At 56.9% G+C, this 12,066-nt stretch overlaps 1 protein-coding gene across 7 annotated transcripts in view; it reads right to left on the bottom strand.

Moving 5' to 3' along the window:
• The window catches only part of PISD (phosphatidylserine decarboxylase), a 36,179-nt gene that overhangs the window by 3,922 nt on the left and 20,191 nt on the right, over positions 1-12,066 (bottom strand). For 2 of the 7 annotated variants that reach the window (XM_029233662.1, XM_029233714.1), the window contains one exon: positions 53-218. The exons of 1 other annotated variant lie outside the window; for it this stretch is intronic. In XM_029233662.1, coding sequence (XP_029089495.1) covers positions 53-218 — 166 coding nt within the window. Of the gene's footprint in view, positions 1-52; positions 219-1,807; positions 2,014-5,566; positions 8,060-8,089; positions 8,916-12,066 lie in introns of those variants that run through there. 4 more of the 7 variants (XM_029233690.1, XM_029233695.1, XM_029233705.1 and 1 more) reach the window with 4 other exon arrangements.

Here is a 12,066-nt window from a genome sequence, read left to right as displayed (position 1 = left end):
AACCTCAGGCCTGCCTGGGGGGAGGCCAGGCCAGCAGCCCCTGCACACTTACCCTGCTCATGGGTCTCCATCCCACCCGGCTGAGTGGCCTGAGGGCGCCAAGGGGCAGGAGGTAGTAGAGGACCGTCAGGGGCCAGGAGCGCAGTTTCAGGGCGGGTTTGGACATGCAGCTCAGCTGTCCCAGCCTTCGCCTCAGGGCCAGCTGGGGGAAGTACAACCTGCAGGGCACATGTCCGCACACAGCCAGGGTCAGTGGAGGACTGGGGGCCCCACCTCACCCTCAGCAGGTTCGCCTCTCGATGGAGTCGGGCAGCACCGGCCAAACTCCTTCATCCCAACCCCACTCTGAGGTGGGGGCTTGGCTGCCTCTGGTCGGCAGACTCACTTCCCAGTCTCCCCACCTGCCTGTCAGCTGAGACACACAGGGTGAGGCGCCTCTCAGATGGAGTAGCTTCTGAACCTGGCAGGGACCCCGGAGAGGACCTTGGGGCTGAGTGCACCAGGAAGATAGTGCAGAACCTGCCTTGCGGCCCCCTACTGGCCTGGGGCCAGCTCTGCCCACACAAGCTCCAAGGAGAGCTAGTCTGATCCCCCTTAGCCCCTGGCAGCGCAGGGTCTGGGAAAATCTCTTCATGGCTCCAAGCATCTTATTTCCTCATTTGAGGGGCCTGACAAGATCACGAAGGAACACACAAACATGCACAAGCACTAGTGCGCGTGTACACACACACAGAGACACACACACACACACACACACACACGCACGCTACTGCTCCATCCATCCCCGTGCTCTTTCTGCATCAGGTCAGGTTCTCCAAAACGATCCAGAGGTTGGTGGGGATAAGCTCCCCGCCAACCCTCAGGCCACCTTCCAGGTCTGCTGGGGCCACATACACCTGACCCAGGCCCCTCCTTCCGATAAAGGTAGGTGGGCCTTCCCCAGACCCCACCAGCTCAAATTCAGCGCATTAAGCCAGGCTCAGCCTCGAGGGAGCCAGACTCTGGGATGAGCCTTTCCACCGGAACCCTGGCCCTCCTGAGGCATGACACTGAGGCCCAAGTCACCTTGCCACATGCCTAGGACCTAGAAAGTGCTCCTGAGGCCCCAGTGTGGCCATCACAAGGCCACACTGCTACCCACTCTAAGAATGTCCCGGGGCTTTGGTTTCCTCATCTACAGAAACACTGCGTTCAACTGGAGAATAAGGCTCCATCTGTGCCTGTGTGCTCTCAGAGCAGCTCTGTCCTCTGCCCCCAATTGCTCAACAAACCAAGGAACAAAGAGGCACCTCAGCTGATATGAAAAGCAGAAAAAAATGGAGAACTGAGCCGAAGGCCAGGCCCTGCAGCTCAATGGTGGCCCTGGGAGGCGCTGCTTCTCCACTGCTCACCAGACCCCCTGTGTCCACTGTCTCTCCCATCCCACCCCCTCCAGCTTTAAAAAGGTCTGGCAAGTGGGTAGGGGCCAAGCAAAGCCTGACACATCACTGCTCTGCCCTGGGCTCCCCCCATCCACCTTGCTCTCTGCAGAAGTACAGGGACCAATCTCAGAGGAGCTGCGCTGCAGCGGGGTGGGGGCGCAGTGCAGACACTGGCCCACCAGCCTGCTGGCCCCCCAGTACCTGAAACGGGCTCTCCGACTCAGGTCCCCCGGGCCGGGCCCCTCCAGCCGCGGGGGCTGGTACCCCGGCACCCTGCCGCCGCCACCACCTCCACCACGGGGCCGCTGGACGTGAACTCTGACCTTTCGGAGGTCAAGGCGGGGTGAGGCCAGGTTAGGACGCAGCCGTGACCCGCAGCATCTCACCATTTTGCCGCGCGGAGCTCCGGTCCTCGCCGCGCCTCTGACTGACACATGGTGGGCGGCGCAGGGAGGCAGTGCCAGGCTCGCTCCCTTTGTCTCTCCTCCTTCCTCCCTTCCCCCCCGGAGCTCCTGCGCTGTCACCGCTCCTTGCCCCGGCGGCTGCGGCTGGGGGACCGCTCCCTGGCTAGGTCCAGTCCAACGGATCAGGGCTGTTGCAGAGACAGGCACCGATCACACACCTGCTCGGCCTGCGCACCGGCCCCGCCCTCGGCCCGTTCTGTCCCTGGCCTGGCTGCCTGCCTGCTCCCAGCAGGGAGGGGACCCGGCGCCTCTGAACCCAGGAGCACAAGCAGGAATCTGAGCCCCGCGCTCCAGGCGGGCGCCCAGCGTCGGCCTGTCTGCGGCCCCGGCGGCCCCTCCCTCGCTGGGACCTGACCCATTTTCCTTTCAGATGACAAAGTAGCATCTGAGGGATGAGGGCGCAGGAAGGCGGGAGAGGCGCGGTGGTGAGACCCCAGCATCTGGCCTGCTCCGGCTCTGTCCTCGTCGTCGTCCCCAGCCCCCGCCTCAGGGTCCCCCATACCTGCCTCCTCTGAAGAGGGGCACCAGGGCAACCTCAGGGAAACCGGCCACCCCGCCTTCCCATCTCTCTCGGGAGGAACAGCACTTTGGTCCGCGGCCGCCCAGCTCCCTGAAAGGATGCCCAGCCTCTGCAGATCACAGGCAGGGGGAGAGCAAACATTCTGCAGCCTGGGAGTCACAGCCCCGCCCAGCGCAGCCCCCAAACCACGCGCCCCACGTCGTCTTTAGATGAAGACATGCGGGGTCCCAGGGCTGCTCCAAAGGCAGAGAACTGACCCGGCCCAGGCCCCCGCGCCAAGACCGAACAGGAGGCCCCAACTCGGACATAGCTCGACCCTCACGGGCTGAACTTCTGAGGTCCTGGGCAAACCCACCTCAGCCAAGGAGGTGAAAACCGCCAGCCTGACACCTGCCAGATCTCTAAGTGTGAGTGGCCGTGGGGCTGGATGAGGCTGACTAAGGTTTGGACGTTAGCATGGATTTCCACCCCTGCCAAGGCCCACCCCACCTCAGACCAGGACCCCTCGGCAAGCTCATCTCCCCAGGCTACCCACCTCGCTGAATGGCCGTTGAATGGCAGGAGGGTGCCCGCACAGGCCTCCTCCTGCCCAAGGCCCCATGGACACTCTGGCTTTTGCCTGGCCAGGCTCGAGCTGAGGTCCCACTAACTCCCTTCCTACAGCCCACCTGCCAAGCACAGCCCTGCCCCACCCTCCCAGCCTCGGGCCCCAAACTCGCCTCCCGGTGGCTCCCCAGGAAACAGGCCCAGCGGGGTGATGGGCAGTCAGGTTTGCGCCTGAAGCTAGGCTCCAGGACAAGGCTCTCTCCCCGACTCTAGAAACTCTAGAAAGCTTGGGCTGCTCGCACACCCGGGATTCACAGTGGGGGCTGGCGACGCCTTGTGGGCGGGGATGGGAGCCAGGCCTCCTCCTGCCAGTTTTCCACAGTGGGACCTTGACCGCTGCAGGATGTTGTCAGAAAGGCACATTCAGGAAGCCACAGACAAACCCAGCTTGGCCCAAGACCTCAGGACCTCAAAGCAGATCCCCCGTGTGTGCCTTTGCATTGCATTCTCCCCCAAGGCCTCCAGTCCAGGGGCCTGACCGGGCCACACAGCCCACCAGGGCAGTGGAGGGGACTCTGGGGGACCAGCCCAAGGAGCTGCTATCCTGGAGAGACTCCAGGAACTGCCCTGAGAAGTTGGGCAGGAGGTCTTCACGCCTCAGTCCTGTCTCCGTCACTACTCTACTTCCTCTTCTAAAATGGGACACTGAGACCAGGGTCAGGTTTCTTTTAAATCACCAGTGTTCCCCAAAAGGCCCCCAGCAAGCTGACATGAATTCAGCTGTCCACCAGGAAACAGGCCAACACCCTCTGACTAGCTCAGAGCCGCAGGACGGAGGGAAGGGGGTCCCTAGTGGCCACCCCTTCTCACTTCCCAGGAGCAGAGCCACTTCCTCAACCAACAGTGCTCCCAGCATCCCCATCTCAGAGCCCCACTTGCCCTCTGCGCCTACAGTGGCCTTTGGAGGCCAAGCTAGAGCTTTCTCCCTTTCTGGTTCCCTGAGAGCAACTTGGGGAGTTCAGGCCTGAAGGAGGAGCCTGCAAGGAGAGCGCCCTGAAGCAGAGAAGTACAGACCCCTTCCCTCTCTCCTGAGAGTCTCAAGGACACTCTGTGGAGGTGAGTTTGGGGCTATGACCAGTAGGACTTTAAAGTCATTACATGGCCATATGGAACATGAGAACACAGAGGCTTTGGTGGCGGGCAAGGACAATCTGGTTACTGTGATCCTGGATGCCTTCCCCCCACCCTCGCCCTGAGAGCTGGGAAAGGCCTTGCAAGTCACACGTGCTCTCTGAGTCTCAGTTTCCTCATCTGGAAATGGGAAGGGTCCTTCCTCCTGCTCACCCGTCCAGAGTCTCAGATCAAAGCTGTGACCAAGGCCAATAACAACTCTGCTTAGAAACCCCATGCCTCTCTTCCATCCAAGAGCTTAGTGCAGCCTCACCCCCCAGACCTGGCTCCCAATGCCTCCCCTCCCTTTCCAAACCCACGCTCTGGGAGGACAGAAGTTTGCTACCACTGGGAAGATGGAAGGAACAGGGCAGAGGAGGCAGTTCTGACAGAGGAGCCCAAACCACAGGGGCAGCGATGATGTGAGTAGGAAGGGATGGCTCAACAGGACCATGCTGGGGGGAGCTCACCTTTGTCAGGGCATGCTGTTCTGGGGGTTCACACCCCAGAGGTGCTGCAACATCCCCACCCACCCCTCACCGCCCTAGATGAAGGCCTTGCAACCCTGCACGTGTCCAGCCCGAGAGCCCAAGGACGTGCTCCTGCTCCCTGAGTGGAAAGCTCACCGGGTGCCAGTTACCTGGCCTGAAGCCTCAGCAGAAACCCCCAGTGCCCCCCAAAACATGTGTCCCCAGCCTGACTTGCTGTGCACACTCCCAGCTCTGAAGGGCAGGGCTGCTGGGTAGCTGTGTCCAGGTGGGGCCACCAACCATTCCTCCCCTGAGTTTCAAGGCTAGAAGCTGACAAAATGTCAGAAGTAGGGAACCAGGAAAATGGATTCTCCCAGGTGAAACGGGTGAGCCATCTTGGGGAAGCCTTGGGCGAGAGAAGAGGAAGCAGAGAGAAGGGTCCAGAGGCACCTCTTTCAAGGGCGGTAGAGATGGGGACAGGACTCGGCAGGACTCTTTCTTAAATCCCCTGAAGGAAAGGAACCTTCTCTGGGGCAATCCTTGGCACTAGCGGGGAACGGGGTCCTGGGAAGGGCGGGGTGTCACCTCCTCCTGCCCCTTGGCTGGTACATGGTGACAACTGCAGCATGTCCGGGTCCCACCGAGGAACACTGCTGCTTCCCTCCCCCTCTGGCGCCCGTCCCAGACCCTTCGGGCAGAACTGAGGAAATGGGCGCAGGAGGACATCGAGCCGCCCACAACGCCCACATTTCCCTTTTCCGGGCCGGGAGGCAAGGAGATGCTACACGACGCGAAGGAAGTGAGCTCATCCTGCCCGGCCCCGTGACCCACCGTGCGGGGCCAGGGAAGCCACACTCGATCGGGGTTGGGGGGTGGGCTCCTCAGGCCCCAAGCGGTGAGGGGCGACCGGCCTCCCGGCTACGCGAGCAGGCCTTCCGCTTGCGCGGGGCGGCTCGGCCGCGGCCGCTCACTCACCAGCAGGTGGTCCGCTCCGCTGGCTTCCGCGGCGCCGCGCACCGGCTGAACTCGCAGGGAGGCGCCGCTCCTCGCTCCTCGGAAGCCTGACTGCGTGCGGGGGCTCGGCTCCACCCAGTCAGGGGCAGCGGCAGGAGACCGGACACCAGGCTCGCTAGTCAGCCGCGCCCCGCCCCCCAGCCTGGGGTTCCTTTAAGGGAAGGGGCGGGGCCAGGGGAGCGGCGGGAACAGGCGACCGGCCGACGGCCACAGGACTTCGCGGGTGCCTCCTGAGGGCGGGGCTGGGCTCCCTGGGCCGTGAGCGCCTCCCACACACCCCTCCGGGCAGCCAGGGCCTCCACGTGCTGCGGACCTCACCCGAGGGCCGGCTTCTCTAGACTGAACACAAAGCCACCTCCAGACACCTTTTCTAGCCCTCAAAGCCCTCGCTCCTTCATACACCCGACCCTGAAGACAAAGGCTGCTCCTCACCCCACCCCCTCTCCTCCAGGCAGACACACCCTGACACACAAAATCCCCTGGTGCAGACCAGCAAACAAGACCCAGTGGGCAAGGTCCACCCCCGCCCAGCACGTAGGCTTCCTAGCGGGGATCAAGACCTGTGGGGTGATTCTCACCTTATCTTTCTACCCCACTAGATGGTACCCCACTGCAGGGTCAGCACCCTACCCCCATGCCCACTGAAAGCAGTCAACGTGGGATGGAATGAACCAGCTTAACACTTTTTAGGGGAGGGGGAGGTCCAGCGGGGAACACCACCACTACTCAACCACAAAAAGCATGTGGAATTCAGGAGCCTGATTAGCTGAACAACCCCAGCTTCTTTTGACCACTGGGAATTTAGTTTCTAAAGCAACATTTAGACCAGGAAGAGAGCTGACAGGGCTTGTGAAGAGATGGGCAGCTCAGCCAAGGCAGCCTGGAAGAGGACACAGCAACATGCAGACACAGCTCCACACACCTGCCCCCTCATCTGGATCCAGCCCAACCAAGTGCTCCATAACAAGCTGGAGGGATCCTTGGGACGCCAGTAGGAACTGGGAGGCAGGGAGGTGCACAGCCCACCTCAGCCTCCTAGCCTGGGCTCACAGCATTCTCGGAGCCCCAGCGAGACTTTAGACCCCTGCTCACCTCAGAGCTCCAACCAACCAACCACCACTCGAGATGGAATAAAAAGGAGTTAAAGCACAGGAAGATGCGGACACACAATCTTAGCAACACTAAATTCCAGAACCAGAAATCCAGGAAGACCGTCCTGACTTCCCCAAAGCCTGCAGTGCATCCAGCAGGACCGAAGTTAGACCTAAGGGGGTAAAAACAAGTCTGGATCAAAAGCCCAGATTCTTATTCGCTGAGCGGCCTGTGGAGCGCTGATGCTCTCCACTGTAAAATGACCAACTAGGCCGCTCCACATGGACCAGAACTCCTCTGTAATCATTCAAAGCCTCTCAGGCTGACTGGTGTCTAGGAAACTCATAAACCAGCCCACAGGTCTGCCCTGAGATTAGCCCACCCAGCCTTCTAACCTGCCCTCCACCACGTATATCTCAGGAGGGAAATGCCTTCTGGACAATATTCCAGACAATACTCAACATGATTTCTGGGAGTAGGAAAAAACCCCTTGGAAGGTTTACTCTCCCAGCCCAAATGAGGTCCCTTCCGGCCACCCACACTTGGTCCTTAATTTCTAGTCCTCCCACCTTCTTTGGACTCCCCTGGGCGGGAGTGCCACCTAGTGCCACTGCGAGGCTCTGCAGGCCCCAGGCCACTTGGCCACAGCACCCGTGGACAGGCCAACCTCCTCAGGCAACCCACTGCCACTCCCCCGCTCCTTGCAGAGTGAACTCCGTGCCCTGCTGTGCCAGGGGACAGAAGGGAGTGGCGGGGCAGGGGTGGCAGGTGCTCTCTGTTAATTCTCATTCCCTGGGGGCCGATGGAGGCCCCTCGAAGAAGAGAGGTGATGGTCGGTGTCCCAAGGCTGGCACGAGGAGCCAGGGGCAGGTTATCAGCCTCACAGAAGCCTGGGCAGGAGCCCAGACAAGCACGGACTACCCTCAGGTGATTCCTTCATCTGAAGGCTTCTCACAGCCCTGCCAAATTCTCCCTTCATGTTCTCGAATGTTTCCTAGCAATCCCACCAGCCCAGATGACTTCTCTGCCACCCAGGCAGCGAGGAGGGTGCAGCAGGGTAAGGAAGCCCAGCAGAAAGCTCCCTCCAGGCAGGAGCCCAGCCCTGTCCATTCCCTTTCCCCTTAGTGGTGCAGGCACAGAGCACCCCCTTGGGCTGGGGGAGGCAAGGGAGAGGAAAGGCTGGAGTGGCTGCCACAGCTCCTGGCACATACCACGAAGGAGGTCCCTGAGGCCTTGAGATGTCCTCCTGCCCTGGAATGAGGCCAGGATTCTCTGAGGTCAGAGCTGGGCAGGCAGCAGGGTCTACTTCCCACCAACTTGACTGTCTGCCCATTTTAACATCCAGAACTGTCTTCTCAACACCTATTAGGTAAGAAATAAAATAGTACTTACTGAATCTCCATCCCCTGCCAGCATAGGACCAGGTATTTATTTACACCTACGTCATTCTCATTTAACAGCAGCCTGTTCACAGAGGGGAACAATAAAGCTATAACAATTACAGGAAGTTTAAAAACATGCAAAACATGTTCTACACTGTCCAGGGTCATGGACTCGTGGAGCAAAGGAAATGCCAAGTGCAGATCGACAGGGTAGCGGTGAGCGACGTGGGAGACCTGACAGGCTGATCTGGCTTTATTCCTTTTCAGAACTGGAACGTCACACCTCACATTTTAAAAATACTAAACTGAGGGCAGAAACAAGGAAGCAGTGCTAACGCACCCCATGGCTAGATGAGATGACAACAAACCAGATGTGCTCAGATGTGGACTGAAGTGTTTAGGGGTGAAGTTTCATAATGTCTGCTATGTACTTTCAGTGGCTCAGAGGAGAGTCTGTACATATGCACAGAGACAAAGCAGATACGAGGAAACATTAATAACTGGTCACTCAAGCAGTGTGTGTGGGTAACAATTCTCTCAACTTTTCTACTCTGTTCAAAAGTGTTCACAATAAAATACTGGAAGACTTTGCTTTAAGCCACAGAAAAACCTCTAAATTCTACTACTAGGGAGAAAAACTCAAGACCACACTCAGCACACAGCGCCTCTCTGGCCCTGAGGCAGCATCATGCCCACCACTCCTGCTTCATGAGGCGGGTGGGGCAGTTCCGAGCTGAACCCCTCCCTCCTGTCCAGGCAACAGCCCTCCGATGACCACAGCCCACTCTGCAGCCTAGGGCCCCATCTCTGCAGAGTCAGCTCCTTGGTTTGCAGGAGGAGGGACACATGGACGGCTTCTTCCCCAAAGGGCCCCCCCTTCTACCAGGCCAGCTTCCCCACCGCCTGCACCTCTGTCCTCAAGACCCGTGAAGGCAAAAAGGACTCCTCAGAAGCACCAGAGACCAAGAGAAATCTGCCACCAGATGCCACCCTTCATGGAACAGGAAACCCCGGCGGGAGGGGGGCGGCACACCTGGGCACTCCCCCCATACACACCTGCCATCCAGGTCACCTGGTGACCTGGGCTTACAGACGCTACACACCTTCCACCCCTCTTGGTAAGAAGCACTTATGAAGGTCTGTTCCCCCCTTTGACTTATAGGGACAAAAAGGACAGCATATCTGAAATCATAGCTGCCACACAAACGCAGACTGCGATGCTCGGGCACAGGCAGTGGCCTTCCAGCTCCGGTCAGTGTTGCTCCCTTGAAGCCAGTTCTCCAGAGAGGCCTGGTGGCAACCACCCTCCCCACTGAGGCCAAACGCCAGGCCCAGGTAGCCCAAATAAGGTAGCCGGGCTCTTTGACCCCAAACCCTGACCTTTTTCAGGAAGGACACCATGAGTTCCTGAAAAGAAACTCGTGGAAGCATCCCCTCCTTCATGCGTGGCACTCGGCCTGCTCGAGGCTCCAGTTCTAAGAGCAGGGCGTTCTCCTGGTCTGACCAGAGCCAGAGGAATGTGGTGGATTCCTTGTTCCGTGCTATTCAGACTAAACGTTAAACTTACAAATACTCTGAGCCAGTATAGACAGAATAAACACATGAAAATGTTGAAGTGGACTCACATTTAAAGAAAAGCAAATTACAAACTGTATTAAGGTATGGTTCTTGATGTTCCCTATTTCCTCCACTGCTCTCAGTAAAGAGCTACTCTACCCCTCCATCCACTCAAGTCAAAACTCACGAGTCATTTTCAATTTCTCTCTCCCCCTGCATGCAATCCATCAGTGCATCCTGTCCACTCTCCCCTCAAAACATACCCAGAATCGAATGTGGAATCTAAAAAATACAGAAAACTAGTGAATATAACAAAAAAGCAGCAAACTCACAGATATAGAGAACTAGTGGTTACCAGTGGCAGGGGGGTGGGGGTGGGGAGGAATATTGGGATAGGAGAGTAAGAGGTACAAACTATTAGGTATAAAATAAGTTACAAGGACTTCCCTGGTGGCGCAATGGTTATGAATCTGCCTGCCCAATGCAGGAGACACGGGTTCGAGCCCCGGTCCGGGAAGATCCCACATGCCACGGAGCAACTAAGCCTGTGTGCCACAACTACTGAACCTGCACTCTAGAGCCCGAGAGCCACAACTACTGAGCCCACGTGCCACAACTACTGAAGCCCACATGCCTAGAGACCACGCTCCGCCACAAGAGAAGCCACCGCAATGAGAAGAATGAGAAGCCCGCGCAGTGCAATGAAGAGTAGTCCCCGCTAGCTGCAACTAGAGAAAGCCCGCACACAGCAACGAAGACCGAACGCAGCCAAAAATAAATAAATTAATGAATTAAATAAGTTGTAAGAATATACTGTACAACATAGGGAATATAGCCAATAGTTTATAATAACCTTAAAAGGAGTTTAACCTTTAAAAATTATGAATCACTATATTGCACACCTGTAACTTATACTGTACATCAACTATACATCAATAAAAAAAATACCAGAATCGAGTGCCTCCCCCCTACCCCAACTCCACTGCCCCCCACTCTGATCCAGGCTACCACCTTCTCTTGCTGGGATCCTGTCAGAGCCTCCCAACAGGTCCCCTAATCTGTCTCCATAGCAGCCAGGACGACTGGATCAGAACCCAGATCACTCAATACTCACTCAGAGGACAGGCTGAGCTGGCGCCACGGGTCCTCCTGCCCTCCTACCTTCCTGCCTTCTGTGCCTCCAGCCACAGGGGCTCTTTGTTCTCCCTAAACAGAGACAAGTGTTCTCTATCCATCTCAAGCCTCTACCTGGACCACTCTCCCAGCCCCTCAGATGCCCCCTCAGCCCACACGGCACTAAGCGGGGCCTTCCTTCCTTCCCTGACTGCCTTGGTCCCAGCCCAGCTCTGCCCCAGCCTGAGACACTGTGCCCTTTACCTATGTTCTCTCCACGGCCTTTCAACCACTAGACATGTCCATGTGTCCATCTGTTTCTCAGCTCTCTCAGCCCCTAATAAGGGAAGCTCTCTGAGGACGGGAGCTCTAGCTCTACCAGTGGATCCCCAGCATCTCAACAGGGCCTGGCATATGGAAGGAGCTCAAAGATCTGTTGAATGAAGCAGCAAATTCAAGAAGAGAGGAATGGTGTTCATCTATGACAACTGTTTCAGTAACACCCAGTGTGGTTCATATACCCAACAATGCCTATTACAAATGGGTACAATAGTTTTAGACAGCAAACATGTAGCAAAAATCGTGCAGGTGCCCAGACCCCTTCAGACAGCAATTCTACACTGAGGCATTCAGCCTGAGGAAAAGGCCTACGTGCAAAGATGTGCTCTACAACGTTAATCACGATGGTAAAAACCACCAGGGCACCAGAATCCACTATGGTAGCAGAGCCACTTAACGTATGTAGTTACATGAAGTCTTGCAAAATCATCATATGTAGCAATATGTATAAGGTAAAAAAGGCAAGATACAAAACAGGAGTAGTTGATCCCTGAACAACACAGGTTTGAATGCGCAGGTCCACTTATAAGCACACTTTTTTCAATAAATACGTACTACAGTACTACGTAATTGGAGGATGTGAAGCCACGCATACCGAGAGTGGCCTGTAAAGTTATATGCATATTTTCAGTCGCTGGGGGGAGGGGAGTCAGTGCCGCTAACACCCGCATTGTTCAAGGGTCAACTGTATATCCATTTAAAAAAACAGACAGACATCAAGTGAAAAATAAAGCCCGTGATTATGCAACAAGTCGTCAGGTGAGAAGGGATGGGAATCATGACTGTCCTCCCAGTTCTCCAACATTCTGTCAGAGCGTTACATCACCTCTGTCATTTACAAGAGAATGAGACTGACTTCCAGAAGGGGGCCAAGACCATTCAATGGGAATGTGCTGGGAAAACTGCACATCCCCATGAATGAAGTCAGATACTTAACCTTACACGATATAAAAAAACAACTCAAAATGGATCAAAGAC

Source organism: Monodon monoceros, unplaced genomic scaffold, assembly GCF_005190385.1.
Source record: "Monodon monoceros isolate NGI ecotype Baffin Bay Population unplaced genomic scaffold, NGI_Narwhal_1 Super_Scaffold_1, whole genome shotgun sequence".
NCBI classification, from domain to species: Eukaryota; Metazoa; Chordata; class Mammalia; order Artiodactyla; family Monodontidae; genus Monodon; species Monodon monoceros.
Note: the sequence above shows the minus strand (reverse complement) of the source record. Positions and strands in the feature narration are given on the sequence as shown.